General features: G+C 39.7%; 3 protein-coding genes across 7 annotated transcripts in view; 1 reads left to right on the top strand and 2 right to left on the bottom strand.

Moving 5' to 3' along the window:
* The window catches only part of LOC111444162 (mitochondrial proton/calcium exchanger protein-like), an 11754-nt gene extending 11049 nt beyond the window's left edge, over positions 1 to 705 (bottom strand). For both annotated transcript variants that reach the window (XM_023082146.1, XM_023082144.1), the window contains exon 1: positions 500 to 705. The gene's annotated coding sequence lies outside the window, so the exon portion shown is untranslated. The remainder of the gene's footprint in view (positions 1 to 499) is intronic.
* A 3010-nt stretch (positions 706 to 3715) lies between these two features.
* Positions 3716 to 11218, top strand: LOC111443988. Of its 3 annotated transcripts, none has more exons than XM_023081879.1 (10): positions 3716 to 4471; positions 5635 to 5726; positions 5807 to 6507; positions 7587 to 7657; positions 8428 to 8517; positions 8679 to 8876; positions 8967 to 9044; positions 10457 to 10586; positions 10706 to 10854; positions 10932 to 11218. In XM_023081879.1, the coding sequence occupies exons 1-9, from the start codon at positions 4109 to 4111 to the stop codon at positions 10846 to 10848; spliced, it is 1866 nt and encodes a 621-aa protein (XP_022937647.1). In that variant the 5' UTR covers positions 3716 to 4108; the 3' UTR covers positions 10849 to 10854; positions 10932 to 11218. The 3 variants fall into 3 exon arrangements, with proteins under 3 accessions (XP_022937647.1, XP_022937646.1, XP_022937645.1); XM_023081878.1 differs by having other exon boundaries at positions 10706 to 10862; positions 10940 to 11218; XM_023081877.1 differs by having other exon boundaries at positions 3717 to 4471; positions 10706 to 11218.
* An 820-nt stretch (positions 11219 to 12038) lies between these two features.
* On the bottom strand, positions 12039 to 16298 carry LOC111443986. Of its 2 annotated transcripts, XM_023081874.1 has the most exons (6): positions 16186 to 16298; positions 15206 to 15306; positions 14653 to 14730; positions 14463 to 14534; positions 13590 to 13687; positions 12039 to 13123 (listed from the first exon to the last, which is right to left on the bottom strand). In XM_023081874.1, the coding sequence occupies exons 1-6, from the start codon at positions 16207 to 16209 to the stop codon at positions 12573 to 12575; spliced, it is 924 nt and encodes a 307-aa protein (XP_022937642.1). In that variant the 5' UTR covers positions 16210 to 16298; the 3' UTR covers positions 12039 to 12572. The 2 variants fall into 2 exon arrangements, with proteins under 2 accessions (XP_022937642.1, XP_022937643.1); XM_023081875.1 differs by lacking the exons at positions 15206 to 15306; positions 16186 to 16298 and adding an exon at positions 14898 to 15154.
* Positions 16299 to 16618: the final 320 nt, after the last annotated feature.

Genomic DNA, 16618 nt, shown 5'->3' with positions numbered 1-16618 from the left:
AACAAAAAAAAAAAAAAAAAAAAAAAACACACGTTTGGGAAAGAGTAAAAGAAAATGGGAAATAAAATGAACAATCTACATAATACCACGATAGAAAAACATCAAAGACCAACCAAAAAATGCACATTCTATACTCACATACACACTCGATTCGATTTGGAACATTGACGAATCACAAAACAAGTGATTGATTGCCAAATAAGAAACTGAATTCGGTCAAATGGCGGCAATAGCAAACGAAAAAAACACACATCAAGAAAAGAAAATGAACAGACGACTCATATAATACGATAGAAAAAAAAAACATAAAAAATCAATAGAGCAAGCACAGTCCAAACGCCAAGCATGCAACAGACACACACACTCGGTTTGATTTGAGCAACTGAGAAATCACACACAAAGTTATAGAATACCGAACAAAACGATTACGGGTACCTAAAGAAACTGAATTCGGTCAAAACGGGAAGAATTAAAAGCACCATAAGCCGGAAAAACCTACCATCAACAGTACTGAAGCGGAGAAACGTGATCAGAGAGCTGAAATGTGAGGGATAATTCCATGGAAATGGATTTGGAGAGATTTGGCCGGAGTTTTCCGAGAGATTTGGAGGTTCCCGATGGAAATGGAATTGGAGAAAATAGTAGAACGAACACGAAGGCGAGATGTTGCCGCGGACTCGGAGGGTCTTCTCAGTATAAGCGTCCGTGTCTGAGGAGTTTTAGAGTACAAACAATTTACTTCACTCGTGTAAAAAAAGTCCACCTATCACAGCCGTCCGATTATTTTTCCACCATTTTCTCGGGATAAAATTAAGTCAAAAATAATTTTACCTTCGGTAATTTTTTTTTTTTTTTTTTTAAATAACCCCGGGACCCAGCATCCTCGCTAGCACTCGTTTCTATCTCCAATCGATGTGAGACCCCTCCAAATCCACCCCCTTTAGGATCTAGCGTCTTTACTGGCACATCGCCCAGCATCCTCACTGACACTCGTTCCTTTCTTCAATCGATGTGGGACCCCTCCAAATCCACCTCCTTTAGGGCCTAGCGTCTTTACTAGCACACTGCCCAACATCCTCACTGGCACTCGTTCCTTTCTCCAATCGATGTGAGACCCCTCCAAATCCACCCTCCTTTCAGGCCTGGCGTCCTTACTGGCACACCACCTCGTGTCTACCCCCTTCGGGGAACAGCGAGAAGCCTGACACATCGTCCGATGTCTGGCTCTAATACCATTTGTAATGACCCAGGCCCACCACTAAGCAGATATTGTCCTCTTTAGGCTTTCATTTTCAGACTTCCTCTCAAGGCTTTAAAACGCGTTTGCTAGGGAAAGGTTTCCACACCCTTATAAAACGTGTTTTTGTTCTCCTCCCCATCCAATATGGGACATTACAAAAACTGTTACATTTAGGATTCAAGGCTACTCTATTTACTAGGAATTTGATCAGCTTCTAACGCTCCACACCATTGCGGCTGGATGAGCGCCTATTAGATCAGCATTTTCCGGAACTTCACCTACTCGACCTACAGACATATCTTTTATAGGTGTTGTGGCATTCATTTCTCAATCGAATAAACCACTAGGTCCAGCTGCATTTATCAATTTTTGTATTGTAAATGCATAAATATAAATAAAAAAAATTGGATAATAAATTTAAAAAATATTTTTATATTTAATTTAAAATTATCTAAACACAAGAAATAAAAAAGGGTTACCAAATATATTTTTGTTTTTTTTTAATAATAAAAGAATAGAGAATAAAAAAAATTAGTTCAAATTTTGTTAAAAAAAAAAAGGAAATAAACGGTAAAATTACGAAACTATCCCCAAATCTCTCTAAAGGAGATTACAAGTTTTCATTGTAATTTTGTTATTTTCCCTTTTTACCCCTTCTAAATAGGGGTATTTTAGTATTTTACCATTGCCCAATTAGGCAACCCTTTGTATCATGAGGGCTTCAATTATATCTATAGGTCCACGTAAGGCTATACATAATCTAGTTTGTTTGATGTATGTTTGGCATTAGAAACGTGTAAAATATGCTAGCTATACTTAAAAACCGAACCCGATATTCTATCATCGAGTCTATTTATGAACTGTTTGAAAACGAGATAAACAATTATTTTTTTTTACTAAATTAATAAAAATAACTCTGAAGTCTGTACTCGAAATGCTCATAAACTTTTAAAAATTTCAATGATATCCTTAAAATTTTAATTATCGAATAAAAATAGTTACTATTTTGTTTTAAAATTATCTCGAGATTCAAAAGTTTCATTAATACTCTTAATTTTTTTAAAAACTTTAAAAATACCTTAAATTTTTTTTGTTTAAATACTGTTACGGCTAGTACTACATTTCCAGAATATGCATGAATTTTCAAAAGTAACATTTAAAAATTTGGAGATAATCTATGAAAAACTATTTTTGTCTATTAATAAAATAAATTAGATTAATTTTATTTTTAAAATTTCGTGAGTATTTTTTAAATATAATATTAATATTAAATAATTTTTTTTAGACAAATTATAAAGTTTTGAGATATTTTTATTAATTTAACTTTAAAAAATTTATGGGACAAATTCGTCCTTTTAATATATTAAAATTTAAAGTTAGTTTAAAAGAATATACATTTTAAAAATTATATTATTAAAAAAAAAGTTATATAATTATTGACGTTTAAAACATACCTATACAAAACTTTTTTTTTCTTTTATAAATATTTCAAAACTATTTTTAATCGACATGATGACATGAAATGACGTGACTCTAACTGTAATGTTTGTTGAGGTTAAATAAGGCTGTTAATCGAATTTATATTTCCAAGGATGTTAATAGCCCAGATCCACCGCTAGTTAATATTGTCCTTTTTGGGTTTTTCCTTTCGAGCTTCCCCTCAAGGCTTTAAAACTCGTCTGCTAGGGAAAAGTTTCAACACCTTTATAAATTGTGGTTTGTTCTCATCTCCTGACACGAATGTGGGACATCACATAAATTGTTACAAAATGGTATTTGGAGTATAAAATTTTAGAGTGTTGGACTAAAAATAGACATGACGATGACTCGAAATGACTTGACTATAACTAAAATGCTCGTTTGAATTAAGTAAGAACGTTAGCGGAATTTCTATTCCAAGAGCAGTGTCGAAACATTTATGCTACTTAATTTGTTTCAAAACAGCATTTGAAGTAGAAAACTATTAGAAAGTTTACGAAAAGTTGATATGACAGTGACTTGAAACGACGTGATTATAACTAGGATACTTGTTTGGTTGAAGTAAAGATGTTAATTGTTTATGTCGAAACATTTATGCAACGTAAATTGTTTCGAACCTGTTTTTAGAGTAGAACATTGTTATAAAGTTTGACGAAAAATTGATATGACAATAATAACTTGAAAACTATCACTATAATACTTGTTTGAATTAAGTAAGAACATTAACGGACATCTACTTCAAGAACAGTATTGGCACAACTAATATCTTAAACAACATCACCATAATTAGGGTTCTGATTTAGATTAAGTAAGAACATAAACTCGATTTTCACTTCCAAACACAGGGTTGAAGTACTTGACAAGAACGATTCCAAATTTTGAACTCTAGAATTCACACATTCTATTGAAATTTCTATGAATTTCAACTCAACTACAGTGTTATTGTTTGCCTTCGAATGGAAGAAAGAAAGTAAAACTCAAGAACAAGCTCATCGCCCACCAACTCCAAAAGAATTCAGAATCAAATGGGCAAAAAAGGTGGATGGAAATTAAAAAGGTAACCCAATTCATTTACGGTTTCTCAAAAGGCAGCCACCCATTTGTTCTTCCTTTTCTCTCTCCTTCGTTTCCCACAGCTCATTGATTCTCGCCCACGATTGAACAAACAAGCAAAGAATCGTTCAAAATTTGGATACCCCATAAATTTTTTAGGATACCCATAAACGTTTTAGGTTTATCTCTACATACCCAGTAACCCCATGATGATTTTTTAGGTTATAAACAGATCTTCTGTCAATTTCGAAGCGTTGGGGCTTTGAATCTCGAAAACCCCACATCCCATTTCAGCTTTTCGAGGTTGAATTTCTGGGTTGTTCTAAAGGGTTGCGAATGTCATGTCCAAGCAGTAGCTTCCGCTACAATGGCAGCCACTGTGCGTGCCCACCAGGCCAGCTTCTCAATCGAAGCAACAATAGCTGTGTTATCTTCAATAGCCCTTCGGTTATCACTACAGGGCGGTTTGAGAGCTATGCTGTTAGCTTCCCTGAGACCATTTTCTCCTTTGATTCAATCAGGAAGTTCACTCAGTCTCAGGCTGTGTTCCTTGAAGCTACTCTGTTCTTGCTGCTTTCTTGGCTCTTTTTCTGTATGTTCCTTAGGTTCATGAAGCTTGGAGATGGGAGAAACATCTGGTTCAGGATGAGATGGTGGGTTAGCAGATTGGATGTTTGCTTTGCCACAAGACATTGGCTGGTTAGCTCTTAGCTTTGCCTCTTCTGTTCATATTTGGAATGAAATCCTTGGTCTCTTTTGTTTTTGAATGGCTTTAATTATGACCGTTTTGTTTTGAGTTGTTTATTTAATGTTCTTCACTGTGCATTATGCGAGATGTTCCCTTGTGTTGACTGTTTAAATTCTTGTGTTAACTGATATGGTTTCAGTTATGGGACTTGTAAATCCTCAACATGAACCATTAATTAGATAAAGCGGAGATCCCATATCGGTTGGGAAGGAGAACGAAACATTCTTTATAAGGGTGTGGAAACCTCTCCGAAGACGTGTTTTAAAAACCTTGAGGGGAAGCCCGAAAGAGAAAGCTCAAAGAGGACAATATTTGCTAGTGGTGGGCTTGGATTGTTACAAATGGTATTAGAGCCAGACATTGGGCGATGTGCCAGTGAGGAAGCTGAGCCTTAAAGAGGATGGTCACGGCGGTGTGCTAGCAAGGATGCTGAGCCCCGAAGGGGTGGATTGGGGGGTCCTACATCGATTGGAGAAGGGAACGAGTGCCAGCGAGGACGCTGGGCCTCGAAGGGGGTGGATTGTGAGATCTCACATTGATTGGTGCGGAGAACGAAACATTTTTTTAAAAGGGCATGGAAACCTTTCCCTAGTAGACGTGTTTTAAAAACCTTAAGGGGAAGCCCGAAAGGGAAAGCCCAAGAAGGACAATATTTGCTAGTGGTGGGCTTGGATTGTTACAAATGGTATTAGAGCCAGACATGGGGCGATGTGCCAGCGAGGAGGCTGAGCCCCAAAGGGGATGGTCACGGCGGTGTGCTAGCAAGGACGCTGAGCCCCGAAGGGGGTGGATTAGGGGGTCTTACATCGATTGGAGAAGGGAACGAGTGCCAGCGAGGACGCTAGGCCTCGAAGGGGGTGGATTGTGAGATCTCACATTGATTGGGGAGGAGAACGAAACATTTTTTAAAAGGGTGTGGAAACCTCTCTCTAGCTGACGTGTTTTACTGAAAGGGAAAGCTCAAAGAGGACAATATCTGCTAGCAGTGGGGTTGGGTTGTTACAAATGGTATTAGAGCTAGACATTGGGCGATGTGGGCTGATACTTTTTATATGTTTGGGATACATAAATGTTCTTACTTTTAATTAGCTTGCTACCTTTATTTATGTTGAAGGACGACCAAAAGGTAGTTACGAAACGTAAAACGGAACTTGGTGGAACGTTCTCAATAGCAAGTTGGATTCTTTTCATCGGCTTGTTTGCTGCGTAAGTACACATTTTCTCGTATACTAAAAACAATTCTCGTGTTCGTTTCATATTGACTTGTTCTTTCAGTGTTATCTCAGGTTGCTTTACCAAATCATATCGAAGAGAAGTATCGAAGTGCATAACGTGAAAGCAGCAAACGCACCAGACTTGGTTTCCTTTGTGAACGATATGGAATTTAATATAACCACGGTCTCGACTATGAGTTGTGCGAATATACGTGGTCTTGGTACCGCTGTATTCGGAAATCCTGGTTTTCTGGAACAGTCAGTAATGCCTCTTTCAAAGTTTGCGAACTACTCGTGTCAAAACACGAGTGAAGGGCCAACTATAAGTGTTAAGTGCGAAAGATGTCGTTTCATTCAGGACGATCTTTACGTCTCGTGGCAGTTTGTCGATCTTCCAAATAACCCTGCAAGTGCGGTTGGATTTCAGTTTAACTTCTCTGCTAAGGATCATGTTCAAAAAAATCAGGAAAGTTTTGTTAGTGGAACGTTAAAGAATCGAAGCAATTTCGATGATACGCCAGTTACGTTCCGAGGGAAGAATGCAAATATCATGCAATTTAACCTATTTCCAAGAATATACCGCAGTAAACGTGATTCTAAGCTCATGCAGCCTTTATTTCACGAGTTCGTTTCGGGTTCATCCTTTCAAAATACCAATGAGCTCCAACTATCCCTTGAAAATGCCAATGATGGACTTATCAACATCACCTTGTACATCAATCTTCTCTCATCCTACATTGTTGAGGTGGAGACTCAAAATATTTTGGGCCCTGGTAAGTGTTTTGCTTTATTGACATATGTACTCGTCTTCACACACGCTTCGTTTTTTGTATGTTTGCACAAACAAAATGAATTGTTCGGATCTTGAGATAGGGATGGTTGTTCATTCAGACTTTGTATATATCGAAAATAATGTGTCCTTGTCCTAGATTTTCTAAAAGTAATGTGTCGGTGTGAGATCCCACGTCGGTTGGGGAGGAGAATGAAACATTCTTTATAAGAGTGTGGAAACCTCTCCCTAGCAGACGTGTTTTAAAAACTTTGAGGGGAAGCCCGAAAGGGAAAGCCCAAAGAGGACAATATCTGCTATTAGTGGGTTTGAGCCATTACAAATGGTATCAGAGTCAGACATCAGATGATGTGCTAGCGAGGAGGCTGAGCCCCAGAGGGGGATGGACATGAGGCGGTGTGCCAGCAAGGATGCTGGGCCCTGAAGGGGGGAGAATTATGAGATCCTACATCGGTTGGGGAGGAGAACGAAACATTCTTTATAAGAGTGTGGAAATCTCTCCCTAGCAAATGTGTTTTAAAAACCTTGAGGGGAAGCTCGAAAGGGAAAGCCCAAAGAGTACAATATCTACTAGCGAGGAGGCTGAGCCCCAGAGGGGGATGGACACGAGGCGGTGTGCCAGCAAGGATGCTGGGCCCTGAAGGGGGGTGGATTGGGGGTCCCACATCGATTGGAAAAGTGAACGAGTGCCAGCGAGAACGCTGGGCCCTGAAGGGGGGAGGATTATGAGATCCCACATCGGTTGGGGAGGAGAACGAAACATTCTTTATAAGGGTGTGGAAACCTCTCCCTAGCAAACGTGTTTTAAAAAGCTTGAGGGGAAGCTCGAAAGGGAAAGCCCACATAGTACAATATATGCTAACAGTGGGCTTGGGCCGTTACCGAATATGTCTAAATTCTCCTGTTGATCGATCTAAAAGTTAATGGTTCGCTTCTATAAAAGATTAACTAAGTTCCGCATTTAATAGAACTTATCTTGTAACGTCTCTCTTTTGAGTTTTCTAATGTTTGTAATGGTATTTGACTGACACTGATTGGCCCTACAATATCTTTGTTATGCAGTTAGCTTTCTTGCTGATCTTGGTGGCCTATATTGCGTTAGTGTTGGGATTTTCTTCTACCTTCTTGTGCAGGTATTACTTTTTTATAAATGATGTAATTATTACACGTTCTCAAACTTTTTAACAGTCCAAGTCCACCGCTAGCAGATATTGTCCTCTTTGAGCTTTCTCTTTCGAGTTTCCGCTCAAGGTTTTTAAAACGCGTCTGCTAAGGAGGGATTTCCACACTCTTATAAAGAATGTTTCATTCTCCTCCCCAACCGACGTGAGATCTCACAATCCACCCCCCTGCAGGACCCAGCTTCTTCGCTAGCACTCGTTCACTTCTCCAATTGATGTGGGACTCTCTAATCCACCCCCCTTTAGGGCCCAACGTCCTTGCTGGCACACCGCCTCGTGTCCACCCCCCTTCGAGGCTGAGCCTCCTCGTTGGCACATCGCCCCGTGTCTGGCTTTGATACCATTTGTAATAGCCCAAGCCCACCACTAGCAGATCTTATCCTCTTTGAGTTTTTCCTTTCAAGCTTCCCCTCAAAGTTTTTAAAACGTGTCTGCTAGGGAGAGGTTTCCACACCCTTATAAAGAATGTTTCGTTCTCCTCCCCAACCGATGTGGGATCTCACATTTTACGATGCCATAATGTTCCTCTTCTAGTTTCTTATTTTGCAAGAACTATATATATACACACACGATATTTTCTAATAAAAATATAACATCTGTTACAAGTCGTCATCATAGCACGAGACGTTATTTCACAAGTGAGCTTTGCACTGAAACCGAGTATCGTTCTTTCTCCAAGATTGAGTAATTTATTCACTTCCCTAATTTGGTTTGTTTTGTAGTTCGAGTACAGAATCAAAAAGCTCCGCAACGAAGACACCGTTATGCGTAAAATTAGAAATCGAAGAAAAGCACAAGAACATTGGAACAAGGTGATTCTTCTGCATCTTTTTCTCTCTTGAGTTATTTGATATACCAGTCAAATGGGTATCGGTGGGCGTACGGTAGGACAGGTTTCGAGCGATATAGTCGATTCTCGAAACTAAGTTCTTGAATTACAACGGGTACCGAACTGACTTATTTTATTTTCTAGTTGAGGAAATATGTAATGTATACATGGGACTGCAGTACACTGTATGACAATTGTAACGATCCATCAAAAACGTCAAATTGCGCCAACTGCATTGGTCAACCGGCTCGTAAGGATGAATCGTTGCGCAAGCGGAGGTTAAAGAATGGAAGTAGTACTGCTATCAGTTTTAAGTTAGATGTTAATGGATCTGCCAAGAAGGTAATGTTCTTGTTGTCTTACATCTGCATGAGCTAATGTCTTCTGAAATTGTCTCTTCAAGTCCTAATTGATTAGACTTATCATATGCAGTCTTCTAAAGATGAGAAATCTCCAAAGGCAAGAGCTACTGACCAGGAAATGGGAATGATAGCAACCAAACAAGAGCCGGTAAGTTTTGGGGTCGTTTAGCACGAAAATTTTGACCGTGCAACTCTAATGGATTTGCATCTAAAATGTGAGATCCCACGTCGATTGGAGAGGGGAACGAAACATTCCTTATTAAGGTGTGGAAACCTCTCCCTAGTAGACACGTTTTAAAACTGTGAGGTTGACGGTGATACGTAACGGGCTGAAGCGGACAATGTCTGCTAGCGGTGGGGTTGGGCTGTTACAAATGGTATCAGAGCCAAACATTCAGCGGTGTGGCAATGAGGACGCTGGGTTCCCTAGGAGGGTGGATTGTGAGATCCTACATCGATTGGAGAGGGGAACGAAATATTTCTTATAAGGGTGTGGAAACCTCTCCCTAGTAGACGCATGTAAAACCGTGAGGCTGATGACGATATGTAACGGGTTGAAGCGGACAATATCACCTAGTGGTGGGTTTGGGCTGTTACAAATGGTATCAGAGGTAGACACCGTACAGTGTGCCAGCGAGGACACTGGGCCTCAAAAGGGGGTGGATCGTGAGATCCCACATCGATTGGAGAGGGGAACGAAACATTCTTTATAAGGGTGTGGAAACCTCTTCCTAGTGGACGTGTTTTAAAACTGTGAGGCTGACGGCGATGCGTAACAGGCCGAAGTGGACAATATCTGCTAGCGGTGGGGTTGGGTTGTTACAAATGGTATCAGAGCCAGACACTGGGCAGTGTGGCAACGAGGACATTGGGCTCCCTAGGGGGGTGGATTGTGAGATCGTACATCGACTGGAGAAGGGAACGAAACATTTCTTATAAGGGTGTAGAAACCTCTCCTTAGTAGACACATATAAAACCGTGAGGTTGATGACGATATGTAACGGGCCGAAACGAACAATATCTCATAGCGGTGGGCTTGGATTGTTACAAATGGTATCAGAAGCAGACACCGAGCGGTGTGCCAGCGAAGATGCTGGGCCTCCAAAGAGGGTGGATCATGAGATCCCACATCGATTGGAGATGGGAATGAAACATTCTTTATAAGGGTGTGGAAACCTCTCCCTAGTAGACACGTTTTAAAACCGTGAGGCTGACGGCGATACGTAACGGGCCGAAGCGGACAATATCTGCTAGTGGTGGGTTGAGCTGTTACAAATGGTATCAGGGCCAGACACCGGGCGGTGTGCCAGCGAGGACGCTGGGACCCCAAGAGGGATGGATTGTGAGATTCCACATCGATTGGAGAGGGGAATGAAACATTCCTTACAAGGGTGTGGAAATCTCTCCCTAGTATACACATTTTAAAATCGTGAGGCTGACGACGATACGTAACGAGCCGAAATGGACAATATCTGCTAGCCGTGAGCTTGGGCTGTTGCCATAAGTATTGGAAATACATGTTGAATCACTGACCATTCCATTTTCATATTCTCCATCCAGCCTCAACATCACGTGCTTGGTTCTACCCATGAGACGAAACAAAGTTCAACCGTTCCATTCGAGGGAGATTCTTCACAACCCGGAGAATTTTCTCGTCCCGAAGATATCATACCTCCGCCACCGTTGATAGGTAACTATCGCTGTTTTTTACGGCCAATATCTGTCATTCCCACTCTTCCCTCCATTGACCAGAAGAGGAGGGGATGGATTATACTTAGATCATGGAATGACCTGAATTTTCCGATGCAGACTTCAAACACAGTTCTGATATCGACATGTTCGATGTCTTGAAGAACATAAAAAGTTTGTACGAGTATAACGTATTTCTTAGAGAAAAGCTATTGTCCACTCAATCCGAGGTTCGTGCTTTATCAGCCAAGTCTGCACCGTAAACGGAGGTCCAAACCAAACGTAGAGAACATGTACATCTAGTAAGTAAACAGTTTACTTCTGATACTGCAGTTCCAAGATTCTCCGCTAAGTAGACGACTCGTAAGATGTAGGATTACTGCTACCATTGTGTGTTCGTGGTTCTTTGCAGGCGCTCGGATGGCAGAGAGACGCCTTACCAATGTACTTTGTTGTAATATTGTTAACATTTGTTTGTACTATAGAGTAGAACATGGATGGATTGCTGAGAAAAATGTATAGTTTTGTATCTGGTGTTGTATTCTGCTGCACATTCCATGTGCATTACTGTATGAACTCAACGACTTTGATTCTTACTACTTGTGAATAACACAGGTTGGTTGAATTTTAGGAGCTTTTAGATTAAGTATTTTCACATTAGTTGATGCTTCCATTTGTAGAAGAGGTGATAAATGACCGTTTCAATCCAAGCTCATTGGTAGCCAATATTGTTTTTCGGACTTTTCATTCGGGCTTCCCTTCAAAGTTTTAAAACGCGTTCACTAGGAAGAGGTTTCTACACCCTTATGTTTCCCTTTCCAATAGTGGGATCTTACAATCTACTCCCTTTGGAGGCTACCAAAGGTTTTAAAACGCGTTCACTAGGAAGAGGTTTCTGCACCCTTATGTTTCCCTTTCCAATAGACGTGGGATCTTACAATCTACTCCCTTTGGGGGCTAGCATCTTTGCTAGCACACTGTTTGGTGTTTGGCTCTGGTACCATTTGTAATAGTTTAAGTCTACTGCCAGTGGATATTGTCATTTTTTGCTTTCCCTCCTGGATTACCTCTCAAGGTTTTAAAACGCGTCCACTAGAAGAGGTCTTTTTGCTTTCCCTCCTAGACTTCCTCTCAAGGTTGTAAAACGTGTCCACTAGAAAGAGGTTTTCACACCCTTATAAGAATGCTTTCGTTCCCATTTCTACCACTAGGAGGAGGTTTTCACACCCTTATAAGAATGCTTTTGTTCCCATTTCTAACAGATGTGGGATCTTACAATCAACCTCCCTTGGGGACCCAGCATCCTCGCTAGCACACCGCTCGGTGTCTGGCTCCGATACCATCTGTAACAACTTAAGCTCACTACTAGTAGATATTATCCTTTTTGCCCAAAAGAAAGATTTAAACCTCTGACTTGGAAATCTCATTATCACATAAAACACGATATATCAACTGATATTAAGGAGTCTAAGTATATATTGAATGACGACACACAAGATGCTCAACATTAAGCATCAACAGCAAAGAGAGAGGATCTAACAAAGCAAGAACTCTAACACAAATTTAAGTTAGAAATCTTTACTTTGACCAGCATAAAACTCAGCTATGCACAGCTCAATCAGTGAACAGATCTGTTCCCAATTTATAGTACCATCCATAACCTTTTCCTTACGACTCCACTCGACCCACGTAATTCAATCTTCTCATACAGCGCTGCTTAAACGACCGGGACAAATTCCGAGCACATACAAGGACTACATAATCTAGAGAACGTAATGTTAGATTCTTATATTCGCCAAATCTATTGGCAACATAGGCTAGCAGTAGCAGCTGTGAGCATTTTTATCCGTCCCGGTCAGGTCGCCGATGACAACCACGTTCTTCATACATTATCGCTCATGAATCTTTTTGTCGGCACCAGTAATCCTGACAACTTAGGACATAAGGTCAGGCCAGAAAATAAGAGCTAGAAAAGGTCTGCTTCCCCTCACCGTGTTGGAAGAGACTCATTCTTCCGGCTCTGCTTGCCCAAAGCCTGAGAAAACATCCGCTTTGCTGCTCCTAAATGTTCCCTCGTCAAGTACTCATTGTCAACACAACTTGCCTTTGGAGAACTCTTGTCTGCTTTCATTTTGGCAGCAGCAGAATTACTTCCCCTTGCCGATGACCGAATTGGATTACGATTCTTACCCGCTTCGTTCTTTGAGTTCACACATTGATCTGGCTGCAATTTGGTTTTGTTAACAACTTCCACAGTAGAATCAGGCTCCTTCAATTCATTTGCTTGGACGTGTGCGTTGTTTGCTACACTTCCTTGCTCTTTGCAATGGTTGGTAGTAGCTTCAGGAGATGAATTTATTCTCTTCCCCAGTGCATGTGCAATCATGCGGCGTGCAACCACGGGATCACAGCGTGGCTTTGGCTTCTCAGGTTCACTGTCTTCTCCTATGTGCATCATGAAAATTCGCTCACGAACAGCCAGATAGGCTGCTTCTCTCTCTTCGAAAGTTCGTTGAGGAGGCGATTTCTTCAAACTCACTGAAATAGAACATCAAGTACAGGCAACTCAGTTTCTTATAATCCTTCTGAAAGAAAATCTGCAAATTTAGGATTGAACAAACTTCCATGTACATGTGAAAACTGGAACAGTTTTACCCCCAAAAAGAGATATTTACATACACATTCTATCATAGAGTTACTTTTCTCCCTAAACTTCAATCTTCAGATCTAGAATCCATATCAAAATCCTACCGAGAAGACCTTTTATTCTACTCTACAGCAACGTTTCTCCACACTGCAGCACTCCCTTTGATGCCATTATATGGAGAGAGAGAGAGAGAGAGAGAGAGAGAGAGAGAGAGAGAGACCACACCAGGGAACTTTCACAAATTAATATTACAAGTTCATACTATCTCCTCTGCTATCTTCAAATGGCCACAAGTCCACTATTAGTGCACATGTAAGCTTTAGGTACTAATTATGCTGTATGAAATAATAAGCGTACCAGAAGAGTTTTCCTTTCTCCTTAACAGTTGGTGTGGTATTGTTGAAATTTGAGGTTCATCGTACTCCCACAGAATATCACTCACAAGAATGGACGGCCTGCAATACACAAATAAGCTAATGAACCAATGACCTTATATTAGAACCACCCATGTCTCTACCATACCCCTTCAGTTTCATAGTTCGTAAATATAAGAATCCTCGTTTCACTTTAAGCAATACGTGAACTACGATGAAGAAATAAATGACATCCCAATGTTTTTTTTTGTCCTAAATAAAACTTAATGGATATGAATTACAAATAGTCCATCTTTCCATATAGCTTATGACGTGTGCCTATGCAATCCAAATCTTCTCCCTCTGAGTCGATGTACGACTTGGGGGAAAAACCAATAGAATGTGAATCACAATAGCAAGGGAGAGAGAGGGTGGTATGTAATCCCTACTTGTATTCAAGGACAACTAGAGAAAAGCTTGGATTGCATTTCCTCCTAATACAGACTAACTTTCACAACAGGACGGATTCCTAGTGGAGCTGATCAAAGGCAGAAAGGACTAAGAGTTCATTGCATTGAATCAAAATCAAGGGGACTAAGAGGTTTATTCAATTATTTCAATACAAAAAATAATAAAAGATCTCAAAAGCCTAACTCCAATTCAAAGTAAAACATTTTTCTATAGAGAAGATGTTCATAAGAAAAGAAAAATGAGGGTGAATTTTCTATTCAATTATTTCAACGTGTAAAGAAAACGCACAGACGCGGAAATTGTTCAAATTCCTAGCTTCAACATCAGATCAAATGCAATATCAATAACAATTTAGAATATGAAAATATTAAACCAAAAGGAATTCAGGTAAGGAATTTCTCAATACATTGATGACTCTGGGCATCGCTCCAAAACCAAGTGCCTATCAACGCCTTCACCAACTGATACATGGGCAAATCTGAGAGAGGAATTGGGAAGAAGAACAAACTTAGGAAGGTAGGCATAAAGTTTGACATAGAAAATTAAGAATTCAGCATTATACAAACTAGAAAAAATATTGAGGGGGAAAAAGGCACCCAAAAATATCAGCAAGTCGATGCAACAGAAGACGGTTGTATGAATCCATTGGTTCCAACTCCAAGATTCCATCTGAACTGCTACCCGCAACAATTATTTGAAGTTAGTGATCACCATTCAAGCCATAGGTAAAGAACAATGTAAATATAAAGCTATTCAAATGCAAGATAAACGTGAAATTTGAGAAGTAGTGCACCAAACATCAGAATAAAAAGTGGTTCCTATCCTCTAAATAGATAACTACCATTGTTTGAGCCCATAACCTTCCACTTTTCCCTTTCACACTTGGGTGGAATTGAAACACAAAAGTATTACTAAATTGGACGATAGCTTTGCAAAGACAGATTGCCCAACTTTTCTTTAATCTCGGGAGGAATACGATCGGACGATCGGGGGCCTAATTCAAACCCTTTGGGTAAAATAAGAACAACCCGACATTCAAACTGCCCCTTTTCTTTCAGTTGCATATCATACAGAATTCGAACAACTACTTCAAATATAATATCATAGAGTACCTAACTAACATCATGTAATCATCATCCAACACATTACCTGATTTCATCCTGAAGAAACTTGACGAAAACGTCTTCCATGGATAGAATAAGATGCTTGCTAGGGAGGTTTTCCTTCACAAGGAAGGCCAACTCCTCCACCTGCGGAGTCAAATATCATCAATAAGGAGAAAAAGAAAAAAAAAGGAAAATGTTAACGAAAATAGCACAATGCAGAATTATGTAACTGCAAATACTAGCTGTTCTAGACAAACTTCAGTAAACAACTTCATACAAGCACTAAAGGAATCTACCTTTATCCATAAAAATAGAAAAGAACTACCATCAAATATCAATATACGTGTACGCCAGGGCAGGTTTGAAGATCAAAAAACTACAGAAAATGTCAGAACCCATCTTGATCTTACAACATATTACTTCAGACATTAACCAACTTTCCCAGAACTTCCTGCATATTACGCTACAAATCTATTCTCTTTGTTTGCTGAAGAACTAAATTTCATTTACATGAATAAAGGTACTGATCACAGGCAGTACAAAAGGATAAACCCGAAGAACACAAAATTTTCAAAAAAAAGTGTGCCAATTATTGTTAATAAGAAAGAACGAAAAAACTACTGCATCAAAATTTCCAGAACTCCAGCGTACGAATTACTTCCATTTCCGGGAATAACACTCGCTGAATCACTCCTTCTCATCTTTTTATATGCCAAATTCCAATTCCAAGCAGAATCATAAACAAAAAAATACATCAAAATCTCAAATCACTGAACCTGATCCAGAAACTACCGATTACCCTACAAAAAAACGCAATTAAACCAAAAACCCGCACTACCTAATACCCTGATCCAGAAACCACCAAGTACATCACTGTCAGTTCATCAAAAATACCAAAAATGCTAGAGCCCGCCAAGGATTCTGAGAATTCAACTGAGAGAATCTAACAATTTAGAGATGAAATATGCGATTCTTCGTGAAGTCAGATGAAAGCAGTAAAGAGGAAGAAGAAGAAGAAGTTACCATGGCGAATTGGGTGATAGCCATTGTAGGTAAGAAGGTTGAAGACTCAATGGGAGTTTCAATGGGGGCGATGGATTTCCGGAGAAGGCTTACAACTACGGGTTTTAACGAGCCTGACGTCTGACAAATGATAAATATATTTTTTTAAAATAAATAAATAAATAAATGAATTATTTACCATAAATGTTTTAAATATGAGATATTTATATCCCTCCCATGATTATCTCACCGGTTAGATTCACTCGCCCAACTAATATACCTACTCAGTTAGAACATTTTTAGACTCAATTCAATTGTTCGGTTATAACTTCTTTTTTTTTAATCAAAACAACATTTATTCAATAATGAACCCACCTGCTGTGTCGTGATCTTGATACGCTCACGGCTAGTAATTAAGTCCCATATATATTTTTCGTCCCAGCTTTGTGGCTTA

This window comes from Cucurbita moschata, unplaced genomic scaffold (assembly GCF_002738365.1).
Source record: "Cucurbita moschata cultivar Rifu unplaced genomic scaffold, Cmos_1.0 Cmo_Scf00006, whole genome shotgun sequence".
NCBI classification, from domain to species: Eukaryota; Viridiplantae; Streptophyta; class Magnoliopsida; order Cucurbitales; family Cucurbitaceae; genus Cucurbita; species Cucurbita moschata.
The sequence above is the reverse complement of the archived record's forward strand: the minus strand, read 5'-3'. Positions and strand labels throughout refer to the sequence as shown.

Coding starts and splice junctions, on each gene's coding strand:
- LOC111443986 (XM_023081874.1), bottom strand. CDS start 16,209: ATGGCTATCACCCAATTCGCCATG. Junction 15,307..16,185: donor CTATCACCCAATTCGCCATG/GTAACTTCTTCT, acceptor TTGACTCCGCAG/GTGGAGGAGTTGGCCTTCCT. Junction 14,731..15,205: donor TTTCTTCAGGATGAAATCAG/GTAATGTGTTGG, acceptor TGCGGGTAGCAG/TTCAGATGGAATCTTGGAGT.
- LOC111443988 (XM_023081879.1), top strand. CDS start 4,109: ATGTCATGTCCAAGCAGTAGCTTCCGCTACAATGGCAGCCACTGTGCG. Junction 4,472..5,634: donor TTGCCACAAGACATTGGCTG/GTTAGCTCTTAG, acceptor TTTATGTTGAAG/GACGACCAAAAGGTAGTTAC. Junction 10,587..10,705: donor ACCTCCGCCACCGTTGATAG/GTAACTATCGCT, acceptor TTTCCGATGCAG/ACTTCAAACACAGTTCTGAT.